General features: G+C 36.3%; 1 protein-coding gene across 1 annotated transcript in view; it reads right to left on the reverse strand.

The window, feature by feature from the left end:
* Nucleotides 1–4,344: 4,344 nt before the first annotated feature.
* Nucleotides 4,345–19,260, reverse strand: part of LOC126470159 (potassium voltage-gated channel subfamily H member 2) — a 670,689-nt gene continuing 655,773 nt past the window's right edge. The window contains exons 19-20 of the mRNA XM_050097782.1: nucleotides 13,026–13,238; nucleotides 4,345–5,389 (exon numbers count right to left, since the gene is read on the reverse strand). Of these exons, the coding sequence (XP_049953739.1) occupies nucleotides 5,315–5,389; nucleotides 13,026–13,238 (288 nt within the window). The 3' untranslated portion in view covers nucleotides 4,345–5,314. The remainder of the gene's footprint in view (nucleotides 5,390–13,025; nucleotides 13,239–19,260) is intronic.

Below are 19,260 nucleotides of genomic sequence, written 5' to 3' on the forward strand. Positions count from 1 at the left end.
AAATTTATCTGCATGTAAAAAATGCTAATGCCAATACGACAATTAAAATAATAATTTAAACACAATAGATAGTAATGAAACAGTCTGTAAGGCATTTAAAATAAGGGCACTTTTCACTTGTCCAGTAGCATTCTGTTTCATGTGCTAGACTGGCAGACAGCAGTGTTAGATATCTTGTTAATGCCAAGAAAGAGTGTCATAAAAATGTGGTAAAATTATTGATATTTTAAACGTAACACCCTTACAAAGCAAGAACCCAGTCCTTACATCTGTGGTTGAACAAAGTGTCAACATTTAGAGTGAAAGCATCTTCACTTAATAAATGACAACAGCAGCATTAGATCTGCATTGCATTACATATATAAATTAATATATATTTGTGCAATACAGACACCCCATAAGAGCTCACAAGATCATTGAAAAAGAATATAAAATTTAAAAATTTTATGTAATTATTATTGATATAACAGCCAAATTCTTCAAAAACCATGTTCCATAAGTATTTCAAACACCTGCGCTGATGTATCAAGTTTCATTTTCCTTTTTGAGCCAGTTCAGTTGCAGTTCATAAAAAATCACAGGTTTTTGTTTATTTTGGTGTTTTTATAACAACAATAACAATAACAATAACAACAACTTAACATGTCACAATGACTCACTTGCACTCATCTTATCTGAAGACTGACATGTCATAAATGTTTCATTTAACTACCCCAAGTACCTACACAGTTCCTCCAAATGTGGTATGTTTGAAATTATATAGTGTTTTTATGAATTTGTGTAGTCTATTACAAAGCAGTCTTTTATGGAATTACATTATGAACAATCTGAAGAGATAATTCATATTTTATACAGAAGTTCCATTTACAGATCACTTTGAACTTACAATTTCTTATTACATGAAATTGAAAAACAATTTTCAAAAGCTACAAAAAGGGAAAGAAAATTTAACTTAAGAATTATTCATTCCAGTATACTGATGATATGAAATCATTATTTGCACTGGAGCAATAACAAATATAAAACAAATTGTCCATTACTGTTCAATAATTAACAGACCTAATACATGTCTGTTTCATCCAAGCATGCCTTTTATGCTGATGTTTAAGATATGAAACATGATCTAAAAATTATGTACAGTACATAACAACTTCAATAAATAAAAAACTCTTAACAATATACACATTATGTACACACTGTAATATAAGTAGTTAACATAGTTCCATTATTTTTTAAGGAAATATGTACACAATTTATGAGCAATCTCTTGAAACAGATATCTACATAACAAATCAGGTATACACACATATGATCTCACAAAAATAATGTGCACTTACTTCACGTGCTTTTTGCTAAAATAACAGAGATTATGTTTTCATGAACAAAGGCTCAATATTTGCATTCACATGTACCAAAATGATGGAACAGGCACAGCTGTATCACCATTTGACCTAAGGTTAACACACACAAGTGCACAAGATCTACATCCTGGAGAAATTAATTCTGTAACTGGATCACACTGCTAATAGAAAAATGCCTCCACATTTTGTGACATCGAAGAGCAATCATTAGTAGCCTCTCTCAGAATGGAAGACTACTGCCAACACATCATGGAATTGCTACTGTTTCCCATGACCTCCACAAAATTAGAAATAAAATGACCACTTATCAACAGGATATCAAATGTTGATGTTATGTTTCCTAAATATTTATAAGAGTGTAATTCATAATAACTTCATATGAAATGTATAAGCTATAATTTCCCTCTGATTGATAACTGGTGGCATACATTGGGGAACATGTGGAGAAGGGCATCTGATAACCGATTACTTTAAAAATGTACAAAATTTGAGAACACACTTCTTCAGGATGCTGTTAGTTTGCTACTTATATCAGTGACATAACTAATACAATATGTGAGATGAAGTAGAAAGCAAGAAGTGACACATTTTTAATAATATACAATTAAACAAGCTTGCAGGAATTACTAACTTCTGTTGAAATACAGTTGAGCAAATGTGTTGTGTTCTGTAACTATATACAGAATGGAGGATCAATTAGTGATGACATTATAACATTTGAAAAAGGACAGCAACACGAAGAGAAGGAAAGGACAGAATTATGAAGAGAACGAATAAACAATTTGTAATACTCATTGAATGCTGGAACACTTCAGATGTTTGACACACAATACTTGGGTCATAATTTCTACTCACGCATTCTCATTCAGCAGTATGGATGGATACGAAAACTATTAATATCTTAATTGTGATGGCATTATGTATGGTGGACCTAGCATAGTTGTTTTTTAAATTTGTATTCTGAATAATGAAATAGTGATATGTGCACTAAAAAAGCACCATTTTTCCCTTAACCTTGCCCCTGATTTCTTCCTTTAGGCACCAACGAGACTTTTGATGTTGTCAAGAACTACTAAAGAAAGATGTTTGTTGACAACAGAATGTTGATAAATGTGCATCATACTACTAAACACCTGGAACTGCAAAGGCTCTAAAATTAAGTACAAACGCAAATTAAAAGACAATAAGATTCTAAGAGTGACAAAACTGGACATTTTAGAGTTCTTTAATGGCAGGAACATATTGGAAAAATTTAATTACTGTACGATAATGTAAGTTATAAAACACAGCATTCACTACATCTGAAGAGGAAAAAAGTACTTTTAAGGCTAAAGTTGAAGACAAGTCAAAATTTTTCACCTTCATACTTATGGGCTATGAATTATTCTTAGTGTACCAAAAGATTAACTAGAATGTGAAAATATATTAATCTGATGGCTAGAGGGTACAGCACTCGAAATTCATAAAATACTTCTGACTTGAAAAATACTTTTTTCTAAAATAAGTTTCCAGTAGAATCTGTAGCTTGCAAGCATACTGATATTGGAAAGTATAACTATGCCATGTGTAATGGACAGGCTTTTTGTAATTGTATTTGCAGAACATGAAAATCTGGTAACAAATACTTTGCACAGAGATTCCATTTCATTTTGTTTGTTTGTTTGTTTGTGTGTGTGTGTGTGTGTGTGTGTGTGTGTGTGTGTGTGTGTGTGTGTGAATAACTTTTTGTACATTTGGGCACCTTCAGGATAAAATAAATTTATATAATACTGTATCAGATTATAGGGCATTAATCGCAGTTTTCATCATATATGTATAAATATTTGACACTAAAAGTAAATTCTGAAAACAATGTATCAGTTTGAAACCAAATTCTCTGCATCAAATGTCTACACAATATACTGTGTAAACCTTCACAAACACATAGAAAGTAAATGAATTGTACATTCAGACAGGGGTTTTGTGAGCCAATAAAGAATAGAAACTAACAGGTGTGTAAGTACTAAGTCACTAGAAATAAAGAAATTAGTATTTCTTATAAATGTAATCACAAGCACTACAGGAAAAAAAAACCAGCTTACAGTGACATTATGGATAGTTTGCCTGATTTTCTGTTTGATAGCACATGAAGGTTGCATGAGACCAAATTCTCTTCTCATAAATCAGTCCCAGAGCTCTGTAAGTTATCAATTGCTGTTAACTGATATCTTCCCCCCCCCCCCTCCCCTCTTCTCAAAAATACTGAAATATTGACACAAGTATAATAATACATTATTCACAGAAGTTGGAAAGAATGAAGAATTCCATTTCAGAATTTTGACAAACTTACATCATTTTCTGTCTGCATAAAACAAAACCAGGGACCATGAATACTGAGCAAAATGTGAGGCAAATAGACAATTATAAGACACATGTGCCAATATTTTCTTGAACATATAGAGTAGTATATTTAAATGTGATAAATAGTGATATATTTGAGCATGTCATTCTGAAGGTTAATATTACTTACAGTGAAGGTACAAAATTAATCATCAGAAAATTTTATCTTCTTTAGGAAAATTTGTTTGGTGTTTTGGACTAGGTTTTTGGTGCACCACATGATGCAATATGTTGCAAAACATTGCAGTGGTTGTTCCCAAAACCAAAATCTCATTAAATGTAGGAGAACATGGTTATGTCACTTGTGGTTCATTGGCTCATTTCCAGAAACTCACTATTATGAGTGTAAGTTTGTTTCAACAATTGACTGTCTGTGAATACTACTGGGACAAATAAACGAGTATCCATTTTATTACATGAAATGGAAAATGGAATAGATGTGGTTAATCAATTAGTATGTATTTTAAAGAACAAGAATAACTTTTGTAAACGCATATAGTAGCTATGCATGTATGCTAAAAAATGCTAGTATCAAAATAGGAGACTAATTCAATGCTTTGAATGTCCAAATGTGATATGAAATTAAATAAAAAGAAGTCTCAAAGAATGTTTCATAATATAAAACTAGGAATTATGTTCCTTTTACAAGTATCCAATACATTTTAATGTGCAAAACCTGTCACTGTGAAGCACAAAGTAAGTAATGCCAAAAGGAGAAAGAAACATGTGTATTATGAAATGGTAACCTGTGTGTTTTCACAAGAAAGCTCAAGTTAAAACATTGCTTCCTTGACTGTGCAACAATGTCTTGCATGTTCATGTCTGCAGCAGTCACCTACAGAAAGGTGTTAATAGACAAAAGTTTATGATTTCATGTCAAACCTCCAAAACATTTAGCAGAACAACAGACAGAATTCTTCTGAGAAAAAATCAACTTATGTGAATATGAATGCCCAGTCTTCAAGAAAATTTATTTATTCAGTTATATAAATTGTTAAGACCAAAGCATACGCAAGTTGTTATCACGTATAATTAATGTTACTGTGAGCCATTGACCATGACTAACAGTGAGTCAGATGTCCTGATTACAACAGTATGTCCTCTGTAACCTCTGTCACACACTAGAATATTATTCTATTTTATGCTGACTTTCAGTTGCCTATGAATACACAACTCTGTCCAGTACACCACCTTCTTAGTTCATTTTAGTGGTGTTGCCAAGCACTGTGAATAGCTAAAAGCTACTGACTTATCCCAATTTTAAAGAATCATTCCTTAAAATACCGTATTATTTGATTCAGGCAGCATCAGATGAGTGAATAACTGTGTGATTGCACAATGTTTTTTTTTTTACAATGCAAAGTAATATTTTCATATAAATTCCTGTAACGTGTTTAAAAAAAATACAAATTATTGAAAACACTACTGTCTTGTGACAATGTTTTGACTATTATAAAACAGTCCATTTCATTTGGGCTGCGATTCCCTGAAGAGTTTCTTGCTCACTTGTCCATGTATGTCTTTTTCTCAGTGACAACAAGAACGTGTCTTGAAAAACACTTGTGGAGAGTAGACTAGACATCTGATGTTTTCACTTCCGTTGTGGATGGGCCAGATGTTGCACCACGTGGGCTGCTACTCTGTGAGTCCTGGAAGATGGTATGTTATAATTAAGTTACATAAGAATTAACAAACTGGTATTTATGTTTGTTAACAGTGCACTTGACAAGAGCTGCTGACAGTTGTCAGTGATGGTTTTGGATCAAACTGTGGTGATGGTTTTGGATAAAACTGTTGTTGCTGCTTGGTGGGAGGAGGGGGAGGGGGGGGCTGTTTGAGGTTTTAGCTTAATACTTATCACCTTTTGAGGAAATTGGCATAGAATTGTCTGTGTTGCTTAACATGTTATGTCTATAAAGTGCTGGTAAGCCAGTCCACTGGTACTGTGGTGAAAGTGCCATACTTTGACTCTGTGGACTTAGGTAAAAACCCACATAGCAGTTTTTGCGATTTTTTTCCCGACATAAAATGTATTTTTTCATAAAATAATCTGTATTTCACTGTTATAAATAGCTTTATTATATTTCATGTGCATTCTTTGATTTTTGTATTAATGGTCTGTGTCGTCACTGCACTTGTCCGCTGTTGGCAAATAATAGTTCAATATGTTGCTACAGTACAGTAGTTCAATATGTTGCACCAGTTTACTGTTCTAATGGAGACTAGCCTTTGTTTACACAAGGTAGAGAATGTGACCCAAGCTGTAAAAAGCACAGGCTAGGCTCTAGCATCAGGTTTATTTGATCATCAGTATCACTTTATACAGCACAGTGATAGCTATGATTTACTTTCTGTGAATTTGGATGTCTATACTAGTGTAACATCAGTGTGGTTCCCACTAAAATAAATACATTAATTTTGTTAATAATGAGAATATCTTCCACATCATATAAATAAATCATTCATGTTATTGGAATAATAATTTTGTGAAAGAAGTATATTTCAAGGAAGCAAAAAGAAAGTTTTGTTAAATTTGGGATTTGGACTTGCGCTTCAGGCCACAAATCTAGGCTATGGTGTCTTCACCATTTGCCCACCCAATTCATTCATTAAGCAGTTTTATGAATTAAGACTTTAGAAAAACAGGATTTTCAGTTTTTACATTCTTAAATGATATCAAGAAAAACAGGATTTTCAGTTTTTATATTCTTAAATGCTATCTGCTGTCAACAGTAGTTAGCAGGTAGTTCCTAAACCTCCTCACTCTTGTCCTCCATTCTCATCTGCTTTGCTTCCTCTAATACATTTAAAATTCAGTATAAAATAGAGAGATCTCCCTTACTGTGACTCCACAACAGCCAAATATACCAAATTATATTCTAAAATGTCAAATACCTTTGTCATAAGAATAAATGATGATGCTGGGGACATAAAGATAAGTTGCCAAAAACTCAATGTTAATCTATGAAAGCAATAAACGTTCTGCAAGGAATAAAATATCTTTAATGGTACAAAAAGTTGTTTGTCTTCAACAACTAAATCTGTAATAAAACTGAGTTCTTGGATAAATGTACCAATTGAAATTTATATCAGCACATAAACGTTCACAAATTTTATGCATATTTGAGCACTTTTTGTATATCTGGGATGTTGCATCTTTTTACATTTATTGAGGATATGATCTACACAACATTTAAATAAATAACAAGATGCTCTCTTAAGCTTCTCATTGACAGTTCATGATTGTGGCTAACCACTATGCACTGATCAGCTAGAACATTGTGACCATCTACCTAACAGTCGGTATGTGCACCTTTGGCATGGATAACAACAGCAGTGCATCATGGCAAGGATATAATGAGGCCTTGGTAGTTCACTGGAGGGAGTTGGCATCATGCCTGCATACACAAGTCACCTTACTCCCATAAATTCTGGGGACAGGGGCCATGAGCTCTGATGTCACAATGAATCATATCCTGAATGTGTTCAATCGGCTTCAGATCTGGTGATTTGGTGGACAGTACATCAACTGGAACTTGCCACTGTCTTCCTCAAACCACTCCAACACATTTCTGGCCTTGTGATATGGCGCATTATCTTGTTGAAAAATGCCACAGCCATCACATCATCACGAAGTAGTGTACACGGTCTGCAACCAGTGTACAATAATCTTTGGGTATCATGGTGCCATTCACGAGCTCCATTGAACTCAGGGATGCCCATGTGAATGTTCCCCAGAGCATAATGGAGCTGCCGTCAGCTCATCTGCATCCCACAGTACAGGTGTCAAGACAAAGGATTCACACCCTCCCATCAGCATGATAAAGAAGGTATTGGGATTCATCAGACCATGCAACATTTTGCACAGTGTGCCAAAATCCAGTGCTGATGGTCACTTGCCCATTTCAGTCATAGTTGCCGATGTCGTGGTGATAACATTGGCACATGCATGAGTTGTTGGCTGTGGAGGCCCATTGTTAGGAGTGTTCAGCACACTGTGTGTTTAGACACACTTATACTCTGCGCAGCATTAAAGTCTGATGTTATTTCTGCCACAGTTTGCCAGCTGTCCTGTTTTACCACTCTGCCCAGGCTACGACGTTCAACATCTGTAATGAAGGGTAGCAGTCCAGACCGACAACATCTGGACATTGTTTCACCTTGGTTTCGCCACATGCTGAAGACACTCACCACAGCACTCCTCGAAAACCCAACAAGTCATGCATTTTCTGAAATGCTTGTGCAGACCATCGCAACTGCCCTCGGTCAAACTCAGATAGATCATGCGCCTTCCTCATTTTACACACAAACAGCACACTCACTGATACAACATGCACTGTGCATGTGTCTGAGTAACATTCATTCCTCGCCAAGTGATACTGATATCACCTGGACAGCTTTGTATCAATAGTAGGTTAATGGTCATATTGTTCTGGATGATCAGTGTATATCTGACATGCAACCTACCTCTCATTCTAAATTATAGCTCCACACATATCAATTGTCTCATATGACAACTACAAAATTTATTTAAACATATATATTTTACAAATTTGAGGTTTACATAATATACTAAAACGATTTTATTCTATTAATCATAGATTTGATCACAGAAACACAAACCCAAATGCCCTCTTTTAAATACAAGAAGTAATTAACTTCCGAAATTCATAAAATATTTTAAGGGCTGATAAAAACTTCCATCTGCTGCAGTATATATGCAACACAGCATCACTCTGGTGTGAGTATATAAGCACAGACATGTAGGCAAGGGATTAGTGTGCATTCATGCCTTTCTAACATGTGTGGTAATGTGAATATGTGAACTATGGCAATGTTATTATCAAATGCGTCCAAACAGGAGCGATGTACTGTTATTCTTTTCTTGGCTGCTGAAGCATAAACACCAATAGACATCCACTGGAGAATGAAGACTGTGTATGGGGCAGCACATCTGTCAAAAACCACCATTGTGGAATGGTGTGCCAAGTTCTGTTTTGCTTCTTCATGATTATGCATGTCTGCATATTGCAAATATCGTAATGCAGAAGTTACACCAAATGAACTAGGAGACATCTGAGCACCTGCCCCAATGTACTGCAGGCAGTTATCGACTTCTTCACACAGCAGAACTGTACTTTAACAAATGGGCATCTTTAACTTAATATGTTTGTGGGATGATTGCCTCTATGCCCGCAATGATTTTGCCTGATTGGGATACCGACTCTGGACTGTATGGCCTTTGGAGGAAAACTTTTTGACTGCTCCTTATGTAATTTTCTGAGCCATCCATGGCATTGCATATGAATTACTTTTTGAATCATTTCATTGTGGATTCACTTGGTATTCTGCTCCTGGATTCACTTGATATTCTGCTCCTGGCAGTTAAGGATGCACTATGACACTGTGGATACTCAAGGTTTCTTTGATTTACCCCTGGAGTGAGAGCATGATCTCCTTGAATAAGCCACTCCCTCTAAAGCTGTCACAGATGATCATTGAAAGATCTGTTCACAACAACATCCATTACTTGAAGCTTTGAGGTCATGCCACCAGGAACTATTACCAGGCCTGTTTTTGATATCAGAACCTTAACTTCCTAGATTAGATGTCACCTGAGAGAATCATAATGCACAAACTCATACTTGCTTCGAATTCTACAATGCATGCAGTTGGAAATTTTTTGCTATTTACTCCCATGTGATGTAGCACTGTGTTATTGTGATTTAGTGAATCTTACTTATATTTAAAGATCTTTAGATTTTGACTGAGTAATTAAGTAACCACTTTGCACTACAAATGACAGTTTGATGCGATTTCCCATGTTAAGGTACTTTAATGAATTTGTTCCTGCACTATTTATCCAATACACTCTTAACATTACACCACAGAAAGGTCCATTAAACCAGGCAAATGCACTGGTAACACAACAGATTATATTCATCCTTACTGACATACCTAAAGTTCCTCCAATCCGGCAGTTAGCTAAGCTCCCAAATAAACACTAAAATGTGCCTTTGATCCTACATGCAGGAAACAAAAATTATTGTGAACAAGTATTCCATAAGAGTGATATGTAGAAACTGATAGTAATTTCATCCAGTTAAGTGTGCTGAAAGAAGCAAGATCCTGGAGGATAATTATAAACTGTTCCAGCTAAAATGTCTATGTCTATAAAAAAAAAAAAACCTTTTTTAGAGACATCTAACAGTAACTGCGAGTTAGTGACTATTCTGACTGCTAAAACAACCATCACACATGAACTATCTCTCATCTATGAGGACATGCTGTAAAGTAATGCCTCCAAATCTTTTATATGAAAACTCTGAAAGCTTCTTAAGTAAAACAAATGTTATTAACATTTTACATCTTCATTCTTCATGTCTACATATTTATTTCACAATGCAGTCACCCTACCGATGACCAAACATCTCTCAATGAGAGACCACTTTATCGATACAAATACGGTAGTATGTTTGACTTGGCTGCCAGGGCCACAACCTCACCTCTTGATCCACTTCATCACTATCAAAATGAAGTCCTCAGAGGTGTTCTTTAAACTCTGGAAACAGAGTAAAATGAGTCCAAGTTGGGACCATGCGGAGAATGATCGATGACAGGGAACACAGTGTGTCAGATTGTTGCAGATGTTGCAGCACTCATGTGTGGTCTGTCATTGTCTTACTGAAGGAGAGGGACAAAGTCTTCAAATTTGACAATTGATTACAGCACACCATTTCTCATGCTATGATATATCTACATTACACACTGTCTTGTCACACATGACAATCTGGAGCCTGTTAGTGGTAGAGGGCTGCAGATCTGTAGATATGAAGAATAAAGATGCAGAATGTTAATAATTTTTGTTTTATTTATATAGCTTTAAGAGTTTTCACATAAAAAATTTCGAGGCATTACTTTGCAGCATGCACATGGATGAATTCATCTGTGGAAGGCAGCATCATTAGCTTTATGATGACAAAATCACTGTGAAAATTTACATTTTGTGGGCTTTATGAATGCACTTTCAGAAAGTGGTAAACACATGGTGTACCTGTTCAGTGCCATTTAAACTAGTGTATGGCCTGTGCCCATATCATGAGGCACAGCATCCATACTTCTTGAAGGTATTTTATTAAAACTCTCTTTCAAAGCATACTCAGAATCTCATATTCTCATTTTATTACTTAGTCTACTACCAATATGCTCTGGAATAAGACCCCATGTTCCTTAAATGCATCAAAGATATTGTGGTGAGGATGTACCCATTAGGAAACCAATGATTATGAATATGATAATCATAAACTCATGATACAAAATGCTCATCACCCCCTTAAAAGAGCACACTGGTCACTTTTAAGTTCTTTGGAAGGCGTAAACTAGTACCCCATAGTCATCTAACCATCCATCTCATTCATATGTCCAGGCAATGAAATAGTGTTACATGCAAATCAGTGTTATGGAATCAATGCACTAAGATGGAGACACGACGGAATAGCAGGAAAGAGCTATCATATTTGAACATGCCTATGACCACACCATGAATAAAATTACCTATTTTACTGGTGTATCAATGCAGACTGTTGAATGTGTCTACAACATACAGTTGACCCCTCACAGCCATGTAACACAGTGTAAGAACAGTGCTCTTAGAATGTTCCTAACTGTTAGTGAACAAAGATGCATGTAACACCCTGTCAATGATAAGCAGTTTCAGACTCAACAGGAACTACTGCTGTCAGTGAAAGCAAGTGCATTTCCACCAGTTTATGAATGAACTTTCTGAAGGGAACACTATGTAATGGACATTTTGAATTGGGTACCTCACAAAAGGCTATTGCTCGCACAGGCACATAAAGCTGTATGTCTTTAATGAGCCAAGCAGTACAGAAACCAGACAATAGCTGACTAGATGCATGTATTATGATGCAACTAATTGTGATTTTTCCTCCTTTCTAATGACACAAGGCACTGATTGTATCAACAGCACAGTGAGGCATTTAACTGACAGTGAGTGGAAGGTGTAGTTCAGGCTGTAGATGGTTCTGTGGTGTTTTGGAGGTATTTTCCATACCAAAACATGGTCCTACTCATTCAGATACCATAAAAATGAACCAGCATGTTTATTTCAACATTCCCTGTGAAAATGTGTGGCCCTTTTCTCTACATCTCCATGATTAAGTTACACTCCCATCTTGCCAGAAGACAACAGTTGTGTTCACAGGTCTGCACACCTTTTTTTCCCAGTTCAAAGAACACTGGAGCACCCTACTGTGCCTTGTCTGGTTTGCTAAATCACCTGGTCTTAATCCCACAGAAAATATCTTGGATTATTAATGACACAGATGGAAAATAGCAACTTACATACCTTTCATTTGGTAGCTCTATGGGATTTAATCATCAATGAGTGGCCTCAGCTAGATATGGCATACCTGAAGAATGGACTCTCTTCCCCAACAAGGTGAGGCCACTGTCAAAGTTAGATGTGATGTTACATGGTATTAATATGTCGTCTCCTGGTATGACTAATTTTCTGTCCAGTGTGCTTACCTATATTGTCTGCTTTCCTCACCATAGCATGTAATTGAATCAGCATGTTTGAGCAGTTCTTAGTCCATCCTAGGTACAGAGGCCTCACAGTTAAGCAGTTAAGACACAGGAGGCTTAGAAACAGAATGATGACAAACTCAGAGTTGACTGTGTAACTGACAATGAGGAAAATTAGCAAAAGTGGAAAACAGTAGAGTTACGAGAAGCTAAAACAGGAGAAACTTAAATGGAGATAAGAAGACATATATTTACAGTATGGTTAAATTGCTAGAATTCAGAATACAGAATACCTTAATCTGTTATTGTTGCTTCCTGTTCCCTTTCTCTTGATGGAGTCATGTTAAATAATTCAGAACATTGTGCTACATATTTGGCAAGGTTTCAAAATATGCTTTCTCATACCTGTCCCAAATAATGTCTTCTAAGTAACTCAAGAGTAGCTTAACAGTTGTGGATTTTACTTCTTTCTAAAGCAGTGGTGAGTTCAGCAGTGAACAGTGAAATTGTGTTTTCCTTCTAGTATTGTATTTGCAAATCTCACCACTATTTTACAACAGCACCAGATTGTAGATATCAAAGTTCATTACAGAATAAATGTACTGTATGCTTGCTTCTCACATCCCTAATTATATGAATAGATGCAAGCATTCAAGCCCACACATAATCCTAATTACTTCGAGTTGTGCAAAGAGAAACTTGTGCTCTCATAAATACATAAAGCATACATCATATTACCTGTCCTTGATCAAGTTCATCCAATGACTCTAGCCTAGCAATAGGCGCCACTGGAGCATCTTTAAAATCCCATGATGGTGTCTCTTCAGCCGCAGTTCCTCTAAATGAAAAATCATCTTTTCTAGTATCTGCAGTATGCTGAACAGGCCATGCATCCTCACTCTCAGTATCACCATGTTGTTGATGCCAAGATGGTGTGTGCTGATGCTGTACCTTAACCAAAAATTGTTTCCATTAGTAAAGAAATGCAGTACTAAACCTACATTGGTTATCTGTATCTATGAATGTAATCAATAATTTTCCAAAGTAAAAAGCATCTGGATGTGATAAAAATTTATAATTGGCTTAATAGCAGTTGTGAACATGAATTTTATTATTTCTCGAATATAAATGTTCAGCTCCGGCAGAGAGCATCAAGAGCAGTTATATATCAAATTAATTCTCTACTCTATATGAATGGATGCTTGCTTCTGTTCAAATATTTATACTGGCTTTTAAGCCTGTGATTTATTGCATTTTGTAGTGTTAAGTGGTACCACTTGAGTAGCCCAGATGCAAAAAGTGATAAATGCATTTTTTGTCGATTTTGAGTTGGGCACACTGCCGTACAGATTTTTTCAGTGCCTACATGATGGAATAGTTTTCAGAATGCAAAATGCACTAGAAACTGTTGAATATGGCTATAGAAAACCATGAATGGTTGCAAAAGCCACTAACTGCAAGTTGTCCTTGGGTGCAAAGCCCACATAATATCCAACATTTACAAAACCCACCAAGTTCGACTGGCATCGCAGTCACCGCCCCATGTCCAGATGCAAAGTATGCCAACTGATTTCTGACTTACCAGTCTAGACATTCAGAGGTACCTTTCAGCTTGTTATGATTAGAAGGGCTATTTTTCTTATTCAGAGTTAGGTTGGAGTGAACACATAGGCAACAATGAAGCTCTTGCTGCCGATGCATTGTTGAAACATAAGCTGGTAAGCACAGCTCAGCTGATCAGCATCTTGCCATATGTGTTTTTAAGAAAATGAGTGATTCTGTGGACTTTTAAATGCAGAAGATGCTGGAAACAAAGTGGAAGTAATGGAAATAGTAGGTACTTTGCAAGAAGTTGAACCCATCATAGAAGTTGCAAATGACAAGAACAAGACTGAGGGCAGTTGTCCCTCCCAGACAAGGAAGAGCCATCCTGGTCAGTTTTATTAAGTCAATCTTATGCAACAAAAACTGTGCTGACAGTAATTCTTATGACATAACCTCAACAAATTTGTGGTACAATCTATGCCCTTCTTTACACAGTGGCACAGTCTGACCAATTTAATGGACCATTCCTGCAAAACTGAAAGTTGTACTATCTAGCAACAAAGTATAAGTGTAGTGCATAGCAAAACTAAAGAAAACTTGTTTTAAATGCAGTAGCTCTTGCAGATAACAGCAAGGAGTGTATGCGATTATGCGTAGTTGTGCTATGCACTACACTTACACTGTTTCAAATCACTCCCAGTTCATATTTTTCAGGAATTGTCCACTGGGGAGGATTTTAAGTAACCACTGGGGGAGGGGGTGTTAGCAGTAAAAAATGAAATATTTGACCAATCATGTGGTTCAATCACATCTTTTTATGTATGTTACATGATTATTTAACTTAACTCATTACACTTATTATCCCTTTTATTTTACCTGCATTTACAGACTTCTGCCTACTTTTCAAAATATGTGATGTATGTCACTGGTTTCTTCTTGAAACTCCCATCAGTCTAGAAAAAATAGAACTGTGGTCCCCAATAGTGGGCCACTCATTCATTCCACTTGACAGGGTTTTTGGTAACATCGAAAGACAAGGGGTTGGGTTGGGTTGTTTGGGGAAGACCAGACAGCGAGGTCATTGGTCTCATCAGCTTGGGGAAGGACAGGGAAGGAAGTCAGCCATGCCCTTTCAAAGGAACCATCCCAGCATTTGCCTGGAGCGTTTTAGGGAAATCACGGAAAACCAAAATCAGGATGGCCGGACGCGGGATTGAACCGTCGTCCTCCGAATGCGAGTCCAGTGTGTTAGCCACTGCGCCACCTCGCTTGGTATCGAAAGACAACTTCACAAGTTGAGCATAATTGAAAACTTGTCTGTCTGTATACATCCACCTCACTGAGAAATTTTTCAACAGTAGTACATCTAGGACAAAATGAATGTCCTGTTCAGGAATGGAAAGAATATGTGGAAAGCTGAGTGAAAGTTACTGGTAGCTGGCATTTCCAGATTCAAAAAGCCAAAAAAATCATGTTCATGAAAATCAAAAATAAGATATGTCTAGTTCATGGATGGGAAGAGCATCCTGATGACAGGAAAAAATTTCAGCAAAGCGAACAGCCCAACACCACCACAGCAGATGTATAACTTTCAGAAGCCATACTTGCAGGCATGAAAAATCTTTTTGCAGTTCCACTTTGGTGAAGACCGGGTGGCCAAAGACAAACTTAAATTCTACACCATGGTGTTTGATGAGCAGGAAGGCACTTCTAGAGTCACTCCTGCCACTGCCAACCCTCCGAGCAAGGAAGAAGCTAGAAGCAATTTTGAGCTGATGGACAGTACTGGTGTTGATGTCACTTAAAAGTAATTTCCAGCCAATTTCATTTTCTAGAATTTTTTGTTGCTGTTTTTAATTAAGATGCAACTTACTGCCAATTTTTTTTTTCAGTTTCTAAAATTTTGTTGATGCTTTATTAAGATGCAATATGGAGTTTATTTTATTTTCTACTATCTCTTGTGATGTTGAAAGCACGATGCTGTTTTTACTTTTAACCTAATGCTGAACATTCATTCTTGTTCTCTTTTTCACAGTAAATATGTCATTTTTTCCTGGTAAAAAAATATCACTTCCACATAGTCTGTTTATATTCACAACAATTAAATTCCATCCAAGCTACATAGGGAGAAACGATCACCATGATAGAACAGGGAAATCAGAGCTCGTACGGAAAGGTATAAGTGTTTGTTCTTTCCAGATGCTATATGAGATTGGAATAATAGAGCATTGTGAAGGTGGTTCAATGAATCCTCTGCCAGGAACTTAAATGTGATTTGTAGAGTATCCATGTAGATGTAGATGTAGATGTAGATATAGATCCTTCCATCATTCCTAACGTATCACCGAACAGCTGGTTTTACAACTAAATGTTTTGATATGTTTGCAAAACCCATGAACTGCATGAATTGGGTGCAAAAACTGCTAAGTCAATATTTGACTTAAGATTTGTATGTATAAAACATAGTTGCAGATTTCAGCTATTAATACTGAGTAATTAATTATTTTTTACTTATTTAAAAAAAAAAAAGAAATGAAGCATTCAACTTCAATAGGTTGGATGGGTTGAGTTTTTGTGACTATTTCAGTTTCTCTTATCATGCAGATAGTGGCTTTTGCATCCGAGCTATTCATTTTAATTGGCATTCCTTCATAAAAAATGACATAAAAGTATTGTTTGTGTTCCGAGACCAACACAGACTGGAATCTATCATTGACAAGTTTCCAAGGTGTCAGAAAACTTTTTTAACATTTAAAACTGGACAGCTAGCAGATACTGTGCTTCTCAAAGATTTTCTGAATTTTGTGTAGCATGTTCTACTGCACAGAGCTTATGTCAGTTTACTGCATTTGAAAAATGGGCCATTTTTCTAAGAAATGCTGCATAGATACATATTCTTACATCAGTCACAATTGCTTCATACTTAAATGAAAATATATTGTCTTCATAACAACAAAAAGACTGCTCCATATTTCATTTCCTAAATGGATATATAATTAGAAGTTATTGGTACTAAAAATAAAGCTGTTTTAAAATCTAGCTTTTTATAGCAAATTACTTGGTTACATTTGCCTTAATGTAAAAAATTTTGAAGCATTTTGGAAAACAAAGCCCTACATCACATCCTTCACAATAACACCTTGTATCCTTTCTTGTCACTTTCACAGTTTCCCCTTGCTTTGTTCTGCACAAAGCTTACTACTCCTCAGAGGGCATTTTGACATTCTCGTCTAGCCAGAAGCACTTAAGGAAAATGTTTTTCCTTGAGTCTGTTTATAGGTCAATTATTTTGAGAGGAAGTTGATTCAAACAGTCCTACTATGCTCATCAAAGCAGCTGCCAATTTTGTGACAAATTCAACAAGGTGTTTGTTAGTAGGCCCTGACATTTTATATAAGATATACAAATTTACAACCATTGTCATGAAAACATGAAAAAAAAGCTTTATCCCAGTGTTATTTGTTTCCTCTCAAAACAGTAGTAGCCCATTAGATGGTAGCTGTAGTCCAGACCTGTCTTGTATTTATTATAATCCAAAATACAGGTGGGTTTCATCTTCTATGTCGTTAATAATTTTTTTCAAATGTTGACATTGGCTACAGTCATTTTGTGTTCTTTCATCAAAAGAAATACATTCCTGTTGTCCTCCCATTTCACAAACAGCAAATGGTCTCATCAGTGAAACAATACTTCATTTTTTTAGCATCTGGGCAATTAGAACTTTCCTGTTTTTCAGTACTGCAGTGTAATGCTGTCTTGAAACTAAATACAAAGACAACAATCGATGCTATTTGCATTGTGTGTGACATTGTGAGGTACAGTGCATGGTGGAAAGGGGAACACAGCAAGTAGCACAAAATGTTGTCTATATTCATTTTCCACCAATACAAGTGAAAGTTTTTCCATCTGCATTTTTTGTTGTAGTAAAAGCATTATAAAATATTTTTACATCGACTGCAGACAAAAGACAAATATCAGAATACATTTAAAAAGCTGAGAAGCAGCCTATGTAGGTCCTATGTTGATTGTCTTTTTCGAATATAATCCACGCAATGCAGGAGCTACATGGCTTGTCCCTAGAGAATTAAGAAAACTAATGACACTGGCAGAATCATATCTTCCAAAATGTTCAAGTTTGTTGAGGCTGTGTTTGACTATGAGGTATCATTTTAATCTGAAAAAAGAGTACTTGTTGCCATTGAGGATATAAACAAACACACAAGAGCACACATAGCAGTTCAGTTGATGTTTTCATGCAAGGAATCTATACTGAGAACTCGAAGTTAACCACTTAAGGCCATCCATCCACCCACAGAAATGGTATAGTGTGGGTTAGACAAGCAACAGGTAACTCATGAAGAAAATTCAATAGTCAGAGAGTCTTCTGCACCTGTCTTGAGATATTAATGAATAAATAAGATAGCACATGAAATTTCTGTTTCATTACCCATTACTGAACAAAAGCAGCAAAACAGATGTAAAACTGCTACCATGAAACTCTGAGAGCTAGGATGTTTTCAAAGTAGTATGTCTCCACCACATATAAGCAGACTGTCTATTAGCAGTTTGAGGTTCAAGAGGCTGATCACAAATAGACTAACTTCATAGCTCCTGATAGCTACTACGAATCCAAAGATACATTGTCTGCTGTATACAGTCCTCAAGTCATCTCAGAATACATTTTAGTATCTGACTGCGATAGAGATTCACTCCCAGCCCAAGAACCAATCTGGAGAACAGGTCAGAGATACTCGTGCTACATAATCCAGACTCAGCTTACTACCGTGCATGTCATGTGGAACCACTTACTGGCATGAGACTGCCTGTCGCTGCCACAGCCTGACACTTCCAGCAAGTCTTTTTCTATTCCTTGAAGCTTTTTGTTATGTGTCATTGAACGTAAAGTTTTGACTTTCTGTGTATCACATTTGTGATTTGGATTGCTCCTGGACTGTTATATATGCTTAACATGACTGTGGTATGCTGTGAGCTTTGATTCTGGCTAGCCATTCAATTTGTAAGCTCCACCATCATTGACTTCAGACACCATGTATTTGTTCCACCTGTCTCTGCATTACTGCCAGTAAGACTGATCATAATCTGCATTCTACCTATGCAGAGTAGAATAGAAAACTGGCAACGAGAACTTTCTCATCATGCAACTATACCAGTGAAGCACGGACCCTAAGTTTATAAATTTGTGGCAGCAGCAGTTACAGCTGCAACACCAACAGCAACTGCAACAACAGCAAGAAAAACAGTGGAACTTCCAGCAGCACCAACAACTACAACAACATCAACAAAAAAAAAGTGAGGATTCCACCAGTAACAGCAGAAATTGCTATTACAGCTGCTGCAAAACAAAATATCGGCAGCTGCAGTTTCTGCACTGTCCTTTGTAGCATCACTATCCCAATTTGGGTGAACT

This window comes from Schistocerca serialis, chromosome 3, assembly GCF_023864345.2.
Source record: "Schistocerca serialis cubense isolate TAMUIC-IGC-003099 chromosome 3, iqSchSeri2.2, whole genome shotgun sequence".
Taxonomy (NCBI): domain Eukaryota; kingdom Metazoa; phylum Arthropoda; class Insecta; order Orthoptera; family Acrididae; genus Schistocerca; species Schistocerca serialis.